This window comes from Microcebus murinus, chromosome 14 (assembly GCF_040939455.1).
Source record: "Microcebus murinus isolate Inina chromosome 14, M.murinus_Inina_mat1.0, whole genome shotgun sequence".
Taxonomy (NCBI): Eukaryota; Metazoa; Chordata; class Mammalia; order Primates; family Cheirogaleidae; genus Microcebus; species Microcebus murinus.
In genome coordinates, this window is record NC_134117.1 from 24360772 (window position 1) to 24375820 (window position 15049).

Consider the following 15049-nt stretch of genomic DNA (forward strand, 5'->3'; position numbering starts at 1 on the left):
GTATCATTGGGCCAAAGTTTTCCAGCCCCAATCCTCTGGCTCCTGACCTCAGAGCTGGAAGGGGAGGTAAGCTTGAACAAACTTCCACTCCTGGCCTGACTTCTCTCCTTCCTTCCCAGGTTTCCTCCAGCCCTGCCTCTCCAAACCCAGTAAAAGGTCCAAGGTCTAGAACACTCTGCCTCAGGGAAGAGCAAAGACTGTTTCTCAACCTCCTGCCTTGACCTCTGTCCAACCCCCAACTTGGTTTGAGGAGTGGAAGGTTGGGGTGGGGGCACAGCTGTGACCTCTGAGCTGGCTGCAAGGGGCATTACCATGTGCAAATACAGGGCCTGCCCATCTGCACCTCCCTGAGAAAGGCTCCTAATAAATTCAGAACAGCCAAGTGACACACATCTCAATCTAGGCTAATCCACCACATTAATGCCACCTCGCACAGCCTGCATTAAGCCCCTGTTAATGGAGAGGGGTGTTAGGGGCAGAGACCCCTCCCACCCAGCTTTCTATCCCATCCCTCTGTCCATAGACTCCTTCAGTTCTCCCCCAACCAAGAGGCACCCGTCTTGAGCTCCAGGACTGCCCTTTCCCTTCTACCCACCAGAGGGGTCCTGGGAGAGCCAGTAAGAAAGGGGACCCTGCAGGGGAAACTTGGAGAGAGACCCAGGCAGGCTCCTGGGTAATGTCAGGCTAGGTTTGGGATAGGGAGTACAAGTAGGAAGGTGGTTTTAAGAAGTCCATGCCTACTGCCTGGAGTGGGCTTGGTAGAGGCCATGCTTGATACTGGAGCAATGACTGGTCAGAAGTGGTATGTGACTGTATGTGCTGAGCAGGTAGGGCCCAAGCATCTATGGGTTTTCAAACTTGTGTTTGATCTTGGAATTCTTCCTTCAAATAAAATCTCCACAGAAATCATAAGCAAAACAGACAAAAGCAGAACTGTCCTAGTTGAAGCACATGGGAGGAAGGCAGGCTTGAGTTCCAGCTGAGTGCGTCCCTGAGGGGATTTCTGGGGTGGGCCACAAAGAACACAATTTGAAAAAGCAAATGAAGAAAAAAATGTTTAGGAGACTCGCAGACCTGGTTCAGATCCCAGTTCGACTACTTACAAGCTTTGTGGCCCCAATCAAGTTACTTCAAGTGTCAGTTTCCTCATCTGTACAAGGGTAATCTTGATATGTAATCTTGAGGTATTCTTGTGAGGGGACAGATAATGAGGTGAAGCCTCACAGTAAGTACCCATAGATGACAGCAGTGGTTATTCTCAGACCTAGGTCAAAATAAAAGCTGTCCCAAGGAGAGTAAATAACAGACGTTCGAGCTGTGCTGCAGGTACGATTGGCTGAGGGGCATTACGATTATATAGGGATATTGTGTGTTCATGTGAGAAGAAATTGAAGTTTTTGAGGATGTTGCTTAGGCTATGTGGTGTGCAATAGTGTGTATTTTCAATAATTCAATAAATATCATTCCAAGCACTGCATATCTATCTATCTATCTATCTATCTATCTATCTATCTATCTATCTATCTATCTATCTATCTATCTATCTCAAGCACCAAATTGCACCAGGCACAGTTCTAAGTGTCCAGCAGTTAAAACAAAGTCTAGAAGTCTAGTGTATGTAAGGGTGCATAAACCTCTGAGTATACATCTCTTCCCCCTTAGGCTGCTATTTCTCCATTCTCTCCCAGGGTACCCCACGCGGGGTGGCTTTTTGTCTGAGGCTGAGAAAGGGGGGCAGGGAACTTATGGGCAAACACTGCTGGGAACCAGATAATCCAAAGATTTTGCCCCCATAAACCTGGTCTATGTCTTTTCTTCCCTCCAGATCCCTCCCTCCATGGAGTTCGGCCTGCTCAGCGAGGCAGAGGCCCGGAGCCCTGCCCTGTCGCTGTCAGACGCGGGCACTCCACACCCCCCGCTCCCGGAACACGGCTGCAAGGGCCAAGAGCACAGCGGTGAGTGCGCCCCCTTCTGGGGGTGGAGGAGATGACAGCTCGATCCCTAATGGGGTGGGACCGTGGAGTGGAAGTCCAGAGAGCAGCTAGAGGGCTGTTCCGAGGTCCCTGAGCCCAAGAGCTCTCGCAGGCCTGGACGCCCTGTGACCTGCCCCACCCTGGCCCCCAGACTCGGAGAAAGCCTCGGCTTCGCTGCCTGGCGGCTCCCCCGAAGACGGCTCGCTGAAGAAGAAGCAGCGGCGGCAGCGCACGCACTTCACCAGCCAGCAACTGCAGGAGCTGGAGGCGACCTTCCAGAGGAACCGCTACCCCGACATGAGCACGCGCGAGGAGATCGCCGTGTGGACCAACCTCACCGAGGCCCGCGTGCGGGTATGCTCTCCTGACCCCAGCCCTCGCCCTCTCGGTCCCCTCAGCGAGCAGCCTGGGAACAGGCGGCCTGCGGTTCTGCTCGCCTGCTCCCTCGCGCCCAACACCCGACGCCCCCGCGCCCGCGGCCCCACGTCCAGGCTCTGCTCGTGCCGCTCCCTACCTCGCGGACCGCGCGTTTCTCCCGGACGCCGTCTCTTGTTCCCCGCGGCACCCCTCCTTCGCCCCATCCTGCTGTCCCCCCAGACCCTGATGCGGCGGACTCGGTCTGTTCTCTGCCCCTGACTCCGCGCGCTCCTCCCCTCCCACTCCGTGCCCGCCACCCGGTCTTGTTATCCTCCGCACGGCCCGGCCCTGCTCGAACCCGGCGGGGGCGCGGCCCGGCGCCCTGACTCCCCTTCTCGGCGCTCGCAGGTGTGGTTCAAGAACCGGCGCGCCAAGTGGCGGAAGCGCGAGCGCAGCCAGCAGGCCGAGCTGTGCAAGGGCGGCTTCGCGGCGCCGCTCGGGGGGCTGGTGCCGCCCTACGAGGAGGTGTACCCCGGCTACTCGTACGGCAACTGGCCACCCAAGGCGCTCGCCCCGCCGCTCGCCGCCAAGACCTTCCCGTTCGCCTTCAACTCAGTCAACGTGGGGCCTCTGGCTTCGCAGCCCGTCTTCTCGCCGCCCAGCTCCATCGCCGCCTCCATGGTGCCCTCGGCCGCGGCCGCCCCGGGCACCGTGCCAGGGCCCGGGGCCCTGCAGGGCCTGGGCGGGGGCCCTCCCGGGCTGGCTCCGGCCGCCGTGTCCTCCGGGGCAGTGTCCTGCCCTTACGCCTCGGCCGCCGCAGCCGCAGCTGCAGCCGCCTCCTCCCCCTACGTGTATCGGGACCCGTGTAACTCGAGCCTGGCCAGCCTGCGGCTCAAAGCCAAACAGCACGCCTCTTTCAGCTACCCCGCCGTGCCCGGGCCGCCCCCGGCCGCGAACCTCAGTCCGTGCCAGTACGCCGTGGAACGGCCAGTATGAGCGGCCCGGCCGGAGGAGCATCCCCGAGGGCAGGGGCGATGATTCACAGCCTCCCGGACTGGGGTCGTCTTGACTGGCTTGCCCCGGCCCCAGGGTCTGAGAGGGGTGTTTCGGCAGCTGGGGGCGGCCGGCTCAGGAGAGGGCCTTCCCCCTCCCAGCCCTGAGGGGTGGACTGGGCCCTACACACAAGCCGCGCCCCTGGGACTAAGGCCAGGAACAGGGACCAGATCCCCGGGGGCCAACTCACCCTTGGCCCATCCCGCCTTCTCCAGACTCCCCCTCCCCCGTTTTCAAAGATAAACGAAATAAACATGCGCGGACTGTCAAAGGCCTGATGATTCAGAGTTGCGGTTGAGCCCTCTTCCCTTCATCCTTCCCCACAGTCTGAAGGAGAGTTGAATGTACAGGAACGACGTGAGGGTCCAGGCTTAGCTTCAGTCGCACTCATGCCCCTCCTCCAGGATGGGGAAGCTTGGGGATTCCTGGAGCAAAGAGGTGCGTGCGTGGGGCTGGGGGACCAGCTACTTGGCTGGCGTCGGCCAAAGCCGGTGCTGTGGCGCCACCTCGTGGTCTCAGGGAGAATAGCTGGTAGGACTGGTTTTGAACGCTTACTTGCAGGTTTCAATTCTGCAATTTAGGAAGCCTATGACTTTAGGTAAGTTACTCCACCTTTCTGCACCTGTTTCTCACTGTTCCTATGAGGGGCTTGGCCCTCTAACAGCAATAAAATTCTGGTCTGAAACAGACATTTATTAAGTGCCTACCAGGCCTAGGATTCTTATTGTGTGTCTGTGCGTGTGCCTCTCATCCTTCCACACACCCTCAGCCTTCCCACCTGCTGATCACCCCCCTGCCAGGAACTGTCTCCCCTTACAGCAGCCCTATTTTCCAACCAAATCTCCAAACCCCAAAGTCTTCTTGAAATCTTTAATTAAAAAATAAAGCAAGAAGAAGAAGAAAGACTTCTGGATAGAAATATAAATAACTCAGCTCTGGGGGCCCTCTTCAGTCCCACCCCCATTCCAGGGCCTGCTTGGCCTTCACATTAAAAACAGAAATATAAAAGTACCAGACCACACCTTCATCTCAGGAGTGACCCTTCTTGTCTATCATAACTTCCTACCACCTCCCATGGTACACACATCCTGCGGGGAAACCATGCAGGTAAGGCACCCTAATCATTCTCCCAAACCTAAGCACAGAACCTTAGTCCCCTGGGGAAGAGAGAACCTGGGGCTTCATTGTTCTCTCCAACCCTTCACTGGCTCTTGGTCTTGGCTTTGACCTTGGGCCTAATGTAGGTTTGGTAGAAGAAGTGGGCAAAGAGGATAAAATAGGTTATATACAAGATGGAGGACCAGAAGAAGTGTTCTCCTGTGGTGTGGCATGTCTGTTCCTGCCTCCAGATGTAAGTCATTAGGCCGATGATGGCTCCTAGAAACATCTGCAGGATCTGCAGACTGGTGATGAGCATAGGAAGCAACCTGGGGAGCTTCACATTGGCAGCCTTCAGAGTGTAGTAGGTGTACATGATGGCATGTATACTGAAGTTCATGGTCATGAACCATCCGCCTGCAGGCACTTTGTTCTTGTATCCAAAGCTTGTGTACATTAGCACCGTACAGTGGTGGTACCAGTGCACAAAAATGAGTGGCCGCTTACGCAGGATGATGAAGGCTGTGTCTCCTGGGAGATGGAGAGACATAGCTGGCATACCACCCAGTGCTGGGACCACCCTCCACTCTGGGTATGGGGACATAGGAGAAATTCTCAGGGGAGGGAGGGGAGTCTTTGTGGAAGAGAATCTGTAGAGGGGCTTGAGTGAGAGGTGTTATTAGGACCCAGGGGTGGGGAAGGGACTCTCCATGTGTTGGGTGAAGGGAGGGCCCTGAGGTGAGATATAGTTCACTGGGCACCAAATAGACAAAGCCTTGCCACTCACTCACCGAGTTCAATGATCTTGCTGAGAAGAAAAAGGCAGGACCAGAACTTGATTGTGGAACTTTCCAGGAAGTTCATGAAGCACACCGTTTGCTTTAGGCCCCTTCTAAGTATTACAGCTCCCATAAAGCCACACATCCTCACTGCTCCCAGGATACTGAAATGGGACAGAGGAAGAGGATATAAGCGTCATCTCCAGGCACCAATACACCCTTCCCCCTGGCTTGGCCAGGTCACTAAGTCCCAAGTCGCACCACCTTCCCACCCATCCAAAAAAGATGGGTCACAGCTTATGAGATCCTGGGGCCAATCTGGTAGATCCAACTAGTAGTCTAGAGGAGATGAGGGCTGGGGATAGACCAGGGAATACAGGGAAATAGAACTGAAAGTTGAGTTAGGGAATGGAGTTCTTGGGATGGGGTAGGGACCTGGGAAGAGATGAGTAGAAGAATGGAGAAGATTGAAGGAGTTTGGGGGAGAAAACATAACATGAAAGGTCTTGGGAGAGGGTGTTAGGAACTGAGAGTATTAGGGGCTGGAGAAATTTGTTGGAAGTGCAGACTTCTTGAGCACAAGTGATGTGAGGAAGAGACTGCCAGGTTGAGGTCTAGAAAAGAAGAGAAAAAGGGTAGTATGGAAAGATGGTGGAAGCTGGGAGAGGAGCTAAAGCTGAAAGAATGGGATGGGGAGAGTGTTATGAGGCAACTTGCTGCTCTAGAATCTGGATGGAATAAAAAGAAAAAAATGAGGCAACTTGGGGATAGGGCTGGTGGTGATGCAATTGAAAATTTGGGAAATATTTAAGGGATAGGATGGAGGTCTAAACTTTAGAGAATAGGAAGAGAGTGAGAGGGGGGAGTGTCTTACCTGAAGATTGCAAGGCAGAAGGACCAGAGGATGAGAGGCCCCTGTAGGTTGAAGCCCTTCCTTGCCTTCATGTAGTTCTGCCCCACAATGATGAGCAGCAGGTAGATCAGAACTATGGGGAAACAGGTTGCCCTAGAAGGCAGGAGGCAGAAGGATGGGCTCATGGATGGGTGCTGGTTAGAAGTATGCCCACTTATCTCTCCAGGTAAGTGCTCTGAGTTGGAGTCTCAGCTCTGCCACTTAAAAGCCATGTAACACTGGAAAAACTAATTTAATTCTCTGAGCCTTAGCTTCCTCATTTGTAAAGGGGAATTAATATTCTTCTCCTGGCATTATTAATGAATAGAAAGTACTTAGCACAGGGCAGGAGCTAGGTCCAAGGTTTCTATGATTATTGTTCTCTCAATGGGGTTGGGGATGGGTGATAGTTATCTGGCCCATTCCTAGAACCAGCCCAGGGCTGAGGTATAGGAAGAATGGGGCAATAGCTTCTGTCTGGTTGGTTCATGGCCAATTGGCTGGACCATAAAGTCAGCCTACAAACACCTCTGAGGAGCTTTAAAGCAAAGCCAGAGAGCCTGGGGAAAGCTTGGAAGAGCTCCTTGACTTTGCCTCCTTCTCCACAGCAGGGACCATAGAGCATTTGGGGAACAACGTGATAATTGTGAAGGACAGGTTGTCCCTGAGTGCCAGCACTATGCACGCTCACGCGCACACACAGCCACAAAGGACAGGGAAAGAATTATCTAGTAGGGGTTCAGATCACCCTCATTCCTCAGCGACCAGTTCTCACTACACTCTATCTTTGGCTTCTGTATCCTCCCATCTTCCTCTCCCTCATCCTCTTATTTCTACTTTCTTCCTTTCAGCTCTAATCTCTTTGAGGTGCCACACTACCTCCACCTTGGACAGCAGTAGTGTGGAGCCAGTTAAGGGGAGTCCGATATATTTGCTCGGTAAGAAAATCATTGGGGGCATTCCGTACCCACCCACCCCCATTCCCCTGCAGCCCTCTGACGAAAGCGGTCAGCAGGGCCGGGCCCCTAGCATGGCCCTTCCCCCTCACCAGGTCTCACCAGTACTCCTCCAAAAAGGGCCTCATGTCCTGCGACCGCTCGAAGTCATAGGGCTGGAACAGCTGCTCCATTTCGTGTGAGATATTCATGGCTGTGACCAATTCGTTCTGCACACCACCCGAGGTCTAAAGCTTGGGTGGCTGGACGAGAGGCTGGGGGTGCCGAGAATGGAGGGAACCTCGAGGCGAGACCGAACAGGACAGAAGGAACACCTAGGCAAGATGAGGAGGGCGTCGATCCAGGCACGTGCGCTGCAAGTGCAGCCGGCTAACACCGCAGCCGCCACTGCGGTTTATAACACAGCATTGCAAAGCGGCTGGCCCTGGCGGCGCGCGATCCCCCCGCCCCCGTGCCCTGCGGTTATCCAATCTCCACCAAGATACACCCCTGGGCCGCAGCCCGATCTCTGATTGGTCATCCTGAAGGGCTCCTCTCCCAGGCACATCGCACGCCCCGCCCCAAATACCACCGTAGGCCCTCGCCCTGCCCATGTTCCCACCCTCCCCGCGCCTAACACCTCCACTGCCACCTGCGCAGCCTTGTAGGGTACCTGGACTGGCCAGTCTCCTCGTGGCGCTGCCAACTGTAGCCTTTGCCTCAGTTTGCTTTAATCCTGACCTGCTTGGCAGTGAGGAGAGAGCGGAGGTGGCCTTAGCCACCTCTCACCCAGAGATGAGGACGTCAGTTTCCAGGCTCTCTGAGATTTTGGGAAACCTGGGTCCCGGATGAGGAAATACCAAGCTGGGCAACCAAGAGTTTCTGCTGTAGTCGCCTCCCGGCTTCCAGCTTCGGGTCTGTGGTTGTGGGCGGAGGGAGATGAATTTTAATGAATTTTATTGTTGAGGTTGTTGATGTTGATGTTTGGGGAGGTGGTTGTTGAGGCGTTGTGGTTTCTTCACAGTTTCCTGAATTCCTCAACGCCTCCAGTCTGACAACCAGTAACAACCTTGAAGAGGAAATGGGGTCACCCTCTGGGTTCTGGAATTATTGTCTTCAGGTTTCCTGGAGTCATCCTAGGGTTTAGAAAGGAGGAAGTCCAGTGTATCTCCCTAAGGCCTGCTGTTTTCTCTCCCCGTCTGTGCTTGTCTGATCAAATCAATTCTTATATGCCTGTGTATCCAGCTCCAAAGAAAGAAATGTTTTAAAACTTTTAAGGTTTTACTTGTCTGTCCATTATATCTCTCCTCGGTTTTATGAAAGTGAAGGAGAAATAAATACAAGGCTTGGGGCAGTGTGAGATAAAGTGGAGATTTGCAAAGCAAGTGCTAAGAAAAATAATATAAATTATTTAAAGTCAAGATGTGGGTATAAATCACTATGTGCAGTAAAGCCCACAAGCTCTAGTGCCAGAAAGAGGATTCAGATAGGAATCCTGGACACTGTCCATGCAAGGGTGGAGTGGAAGCCTTGTTCACACTATCTAAATGACTCAAAAGTGCATATCTTTGTCTGTGAACCTTATTACCTCTCACCTAGTTACTAGAGCTGCCACTGTGGTCATGTTATCTGGTTGTACCATCTCCTTCTCTAACACAGTGCTTTTCCTCTGTATTGCATTGGAATCAGAAGAGTTCCCACACCTGGCCGATTGCCAGATTCCTGAGCTGGGATCTCAGAGATTCTGACTTTATAGGTCCTGGATCATTCTTTGAAAACCACCACTTTGTGTTCTCTCATCCAGAAGACAGTTCTGTCTACAACCTGAATTGGTTCATGCTGCTTTCCTCTTAAAACTCTTCAGTGGTTCCTGCTTGCTCCATACATAGCCTGACTCTCAGAAAGTGATCAGTACATGTCTGATGGAGGAATGAATAAATAAAAGAATGACTATTACAAGAATAACATCATCTAAGTGTTACAAGACCTAGATTCAAGTCCCAGCCCCACCATTAACAATTGGGTAACTCGATTTTAGGCAAGTTACTTAACTTCTGTGAGACTCACATTCTTCATCAGTGAAATGCAGGGAGTCATACTTGCCTGTCTACCTTGCAAGGTTGTGATTAGTATACAAGTCAGATAATGAAAGAATATTGTGGAATATGGAATATTTACAAATGCATACAGACAGAACATATACTCAGTCCTGGATTTCTCCAAATCATATGTTACATGTCTTTCCCTGTGAAGTTTAACGTGAGGCTTGGGGGAGATGTGTGTAAAAGAGGAAGAGAAGAAGAAAAACTTCCAGAAAATATTTTACGGGAAGCTTCCCTTCCTTGGACATGGTCTGGTGCACCTATTTTATATAAACTTCTCTCATAGCATATTATTTATTTCCTTCAATACGGTTCATAATTAGTTATTTTTATGATTTCCTGATCAATGTCTGTTTTCCCCACTTGTCCTTGAGCTCCACGAGTGCAGAGATTTTGTCTGTTTTGCTCAACATCATTCTTCTAATGCTAAGCCTGCAGTGAGTATTCAGGTAATATTTGTTGCATGGGTGAGTAATTGAATGAAATCATCAGCATGGAAACCTGGGTGGCACTCTGTTTCTCTAGGATAAACACTCCAAGGATAAAGACTCCAAGCTTGTCTTCTGTGCTGTCAATGTTTTTTGCCTAATAGTGAGTCCTCCTGAGAGCCTCAGCACAGGGGAAGAAGAAATGGTAAGCATGGGGTGGTGTGAGCAGATGGAAAACTCAGAGCATAGCTTTGGAAGTTTACAGAATACCAGTCACTTGTATTATCTGGCGTCTGCTGTGTCTGTGAGTTCTCTCATCTCCCAGGAGAACTCCTAGAAATCGTGTTTTAGTCTTCCATACAACACAAACTCCTGTCATTTTTTCTAGAGGTATCATGGTCATCAGAATGCCTCTATTCAAATTCTATCTCTGCCACTTACTATTATAGTTATGTAACCTTGAATAAGATGCCATCAAATGTCTCATGGCTTCAGCTTTCTCATCTGTCAAGTGGAGAGCACATCCACCTCGGAAGGATGTTTATGAGGATCAAGTGAAATCATATATGTTAAAGAGCATTATACAATTTAAAGTGTTGAGCAAACATCAGTAATTATCAAAAAAGTGAATTTGTACAAATTTCAACTTCTTTTTCATAAAGCTTAACTAAATTAAATTTTTTTAAAAGCCATGATCTGGAGATTGGTTGCAGAACAATGTGAATGTACTTAGCATTTCAAAATAGTCAGGATGGTAAATTTTATGATATGTATATTCTACCAAAATTTTGGAAAGGAAAGCCATGAAATGGGAATATAGTTTTAAGTAGGACAGATAAAGGTTTAATATGTATAGTACATAAAAAGCTTATTCTGTCCGGGCATGGTGGCTCACGCCTACAATCCTAGCACTCTGGGAAGCCGACGTGGGCGAATCATTTGAGCTCAGGAGTTCGAGACCAGCCTGAGCAAAAGTGAGACCCTGTCTCTACTAAAAAAACATACAAGAAATTAGCTGGACAACTAAACATATATATAGAAAAAATTAGTTGGGCATGGTGGCACATGCCTGTAGTCCCAGGTACTTGGGAGGCTGAGGCAGTTGGATTGCTTGAGCCCAGGAGTTTGAGGTTGCTGTGAGCTAGACTGATGACATGGCACTCTACTCAGGGCAACAGAGTAAGACTCTGTCTCAAAAAAAAAAAAAAAAACTTATTCAAAGTCCCATGATCCTGGGTAAATGGCTAAGGACACAAACAGGCTCATCTTAGAGATTCTAGTGTCTCCAAATCTACATCTCATTTGCGTCCAGAAAGTTCATTCTTTTTGAAGTTATTATTAAATTTTTTAATTAAGATGGGGTCTCGCTATGTTGCTCAGGCTGGCCTCACACTCCTGGGCTCAAGCGATTCTCCCACCTCAGCCTCCCAAGTAGCTGGTACTATAGGGCTCACTTCCCTGCACCTGACCAGAGGTCTTTCTAAAACACCCATCAGCTTGTGTCATTCCTTGTTAAGAACAAAAATATCAGGCCGGGTGCGGTGGCTCATGCCTGTAATCCTAGCTCTCTGGGAGGCCGAGGCGGGCGGATTGCTCGAGGTCAGGAGTTCGAAACCAGCCTGAGCAAGAGCGAGACCCCGTCTCTACTATAAATAGAAAGAAATTAATTGGCCAACTAATATATATATAAAAAAAAAAATTAGCCGGGCATGGTGGGGAATGCCTGTAGTCCCAGCTACTTGGGAGGCTGAGGCAGGAGGATTGCTTGAGCCAGGAGTTTGAGGTTGCTGTGAGCTAGGCTGACGCCATGGCACTCACTCTAGCCTGGGCAACAAAGCGAGACTCTGTCTCATAAAAAAAAAAAAAAAAAAGAACAAAAATATCCTAAGGACAAATGAGATTCTTGAGTTTAGCCCTGACCATTCCTTTCCAGCTAATGTTTCACGATCCCTCAGCCCCAGCATTCCATGTTGCAGCCATAATGGAAGAATCACAACTCTACACATTTACTCCTTTACCTCTCTATATAATGTGCCCTCTTCCCATACATTATTTTCTCACCTGGAAAAATCTTACTCATTGTTTGGCCCTAGCTCTAAAGTCATTTGCCCTGCAAAAGCTTAATCTGTTTTAGGCAGGTCAACCCCTTCCTTCTTTGTCTTCCACCCAGAGGACTTTGTTCAAACTGCCTGTCAGTGTTGTACTTCTATCTATGGAGTACAATTAGTCATATATTTTTTATACTATTCCGATTCCCCCACCCTGTTCCAAATGGTCATTTTCATTAGGTCCCCCATCCTTGAGGGTAGTACACACCACTTGGCACTGGGTGGGCACTCAAATTATGTCTGTTGTTTTGAATTGAATAGGCACCTAAGAGGAAATACAAACAATCAACATATATTTTTGGGGTTTTTTTGTTTTGTTTTTTGTGTTTTTTTGTTTTTTTTGAGACAGAGTCTCACTTTGTTGCCCAGACTAGAGTGAATGCCGTGGCATCAGCCTAGCTCACAGCAACCTCAAACTCCTGAGCTCAAGCAATCCTACTGCCTCAGCCTCCTGAGTAGCTGGGACTACGGGCATGCGCCACCATGCCTGGCTAATTTTTTCTATAGATATTAGTTGGCCAATTAATTTCTTTCTATTTATAGTAGAGATGGGGTCTCGCTCTTGCTCAGGCTGGTTTCGAACTCCTGACCTCGAGCAATCCGCCCGCCTCGGCCTCCCAGAGTGCTAGGATTACAGGCGTGAGCCACTGCGCCCGGCCTCAATAAACATATATTTTTTAAAAGACTCAACTTCCTTAGTAATTAAGCAATTGCAAATTAAAGACTGTATGTAAAGTATGGTCCAGATTAATAGCCATTAAACCAAGCACAAATTAAATACCTAACGCTGGCCAAAGCTTTGGGAAACTGGTACATTCCTGTTTCCTAGTGGCCAGGTAAACTGACATAATCCTTCTTAGGGATTATGTCCCTAACACACTTAGGTAACACTTAACAAGAGCCAGCTGGTATGCTTTGACCCAGTATCTCACCTAGGAATTTAACCCAGTGAAATAAGCCAAAGAAAAAAAACAGCTGTATGTATTAAAATACATATTCTTTCTCCTTCCTTCCTTCCTTCCTTCCTTCCTTCCTTCCTTCCTTCCTTCCTTCCTTCCTTCCTTCCTTCTTTCTTTCTTTCTTTCTTTCTTTCTTTCTTTCTTTTTTTGAGACAGAGTCTCGCTTTGTTGTCCAGGCTAGAGTGAGTGCCGTGGCGTCAGCCTAGCTCACAGCAACCTCAAACTCCTGGGCTCAAGCAATCCTTCTGCCTCAGCCTCCTGAGTAGCTGGGACTACAGGCATGCGCCACCATGCTTGGCTAATATTTTTCTATATATATTAGTTGGCCAATTAATTTCTTTCTATTTATAGTAGAGACGGGGTCTCGCTCTTGCTCAGGCTGGTTTCGAACTCCTGACCTCGAGCAATCCACCCGCCTCGGTCTCCCAGAGTGCTAGGATTACAGGCATGAGCCACCAGGCCCGGCCTAAAATACATATTTTTTACATTCCATTGAACATTTAATAGCTTACATTCAACTATGACTTTTTTAAAAGGGACAAAATTATAATTCAAGTATTTATTAAAATGCTGGCCATTTAAACATCTGAACCATATCAAATAATACTCATTTACTTTTGTGAAATGTGTTAATGACAACCTAAAAGTTTGTATGTAAGGCTGAGCATTTTCAACATTTCCAGCCTAGATGAGAAAAGACTCTGTTCTCTTACTGGTAACTCAGGAAATACAATACAATTGTGTTATAACTACTAGTGTGTGGAGACAAGCTGGTTGGGTTCTAGAAAATAAGCATGCAGTGCTCCCGTGCTGCTCTAGGACCCAAGAGACAGTCTGATCTAGGGTGAAATTTTACACATAGGGCATGGAGAGGACTGGACCTCCAGTGTCTGGAGGACTGAAAGGAAAACAGTGTGCAGATATTGCTTTGACCTTAAAATAGATGTTAAGTGAGGCAAAGAAGAAACCAGGAGCATTTTCACAACCATTCCAGGCCAGCACCTCCCAAGATATTTATATCAAGGTAGTTGGTGGAAAACATAAATGTTCACTGGCCTGAACTCAGCAATTAAACTGTTATAACATGCAACCTTGAGGATAGGTGGTTATCAAACTGCCTATAAACTCAAAGGAGGTATCAGCTCAAAAGATGTCTGTCTAGGCCGGGCGCGGTGGCTCACGCCTGTAATCCTAGCACTCTGGGAGGCCGAGGCGGGCGGATTGCTGGAGGTCGGGAGTTCAAAACCAGCCTGAGCGAGACCCCGTCTCTACTAAAAATAGAAATAAATTAATTGACCAACTAAAAGTATATATACAAAAAATTAGCCGGGCATGGTGGTGCATGCCTGTAGTCCCAGCTACTCGGGAGGCTGAGGCAGTAGGATCGCTTGAGCCCAGGAGTTTGAGGTTGCTGTGAGCTAGGCTGACGCCACGGCACTCACTCTAGCCTGGGCAACAAAGTGAGACTCTGTCTCAAAAAAAAAAAAAAAAAAAAAAAAAAGATGTCTGTCTATCTGGTCTCAACTGGTAAAGAAGCTATAAAGATGTTGAAATGTTAAATTTTGGTAAATTTATTTCACAAAGTTACCATTTCATAAGGACAATAAGGTTCATTAAATCACAGTACAAGACAAAATTTACAAATGAGATGACAGAACTACTTTAGTTATATTTTGTTGGGCAAAGATGTCTTTCACTATTAATATAAAATCCAGTGAGACAAAAAGACATTACACTACAATTATTGTCAAAAGACTTTTACACTGTAGTGTAAATTCAAAAGATTAAGGAATTTACAAAAAGATAACATGACGCTGTTACTTACATATAAAGAATATTTGATTAGATACAGAAAAAATACATAACATTTTTAGAGAAAGGGTCTCCCTCTGTTGCCAAGGCTGCAGTGCAGCAGTGTGACCATAGCTCACTGTAGCCTCAAACTCCTGAGCTCAAATGATCCTCCCACCTCAGCCTCCTAAGTAGCTGGGACTACAGGCATGTATCACCATGCCTGGCTAATTTTTAAAAAATATTTTTACAGACCTCTAAACACAAACAAATAAAAAACTATATCTACCCTATTACCTCAATTATCTAAAAGCAATGATAGCCCTAGGGACTGAAGTGGAAAAGAAACACTAAAATGTGAAATCAATTGATGGAGTGGGTGAGAATATAGGCAAAAACTTGTAAGTATTCTAAATTTTCTTCCACGATTTTTTTTTTTTTTTTTTTGAGACAGTCTTACTCTGTCTCAGGCTGGAGTGCAATGGCCCAATTGCAGCTCACTGTAACCTTGAACTCTTGGGCTTAAGGGATCCTTGCATAACAAGCCTCCCGGGTAGCTGGAACTACAGGGGGG

At 48.4% G+C, this 15049-nt stretch overlaps 2 protein-coding genes across 2 annotated transcripts; one reads left to right on the plus strand and one right to left on the minus strand.

The window, feature by feature from the left end:
• The first annotated feature begins 1831 nt into the window (after positions 1 to 1831).
• PITX3 (paired like homeodomain 3) lies at positions 1832 to 3771 on the plus strand. Its single transcript, XM_012769718.3, has 3 exons — positions 1832 to 1955; positions 2125 to 2327; positions 2739 to 3771. Exons 1-3 carry the CDS (start codon positions 1838 to 1840, stop codon positions 3324 to 3326), a joined length of 909 nt encoding a protein of 302 aa, XP_012625172.1. The 5' UTR covers positions 1832 to 1837; the 3' UTR covers positions 3327 to 3771.
• On the minus strand, positions 3616 to 11485 carry ELOVL3 (ELOVL fatty acid elongase 3). Its single transcript, XM_012769725.3, has 5 exons — positions 7761 to 11485; positions 7211 to 7422; positions 6135 to 6266; positions 5273 to 5424; positions 3616 to 5012 (listed from the first exon to the last, which is right to left on the minus strand). Exons 2-5 carry the CDS (start codon positions 7297 to 7299, stop codon positions 4585 to 4587), a joined length of 801 nt encoding a protein of 266 aa, XP_012625179.1. The 5' UTR covers positions 7300 to 7422; positions 7761 to 11485; the 3' UTR covers positions 3616 to 4584.
• Between the last annotated feature and the right edge of the window lie 3564 nt (positions 11486 to 15049).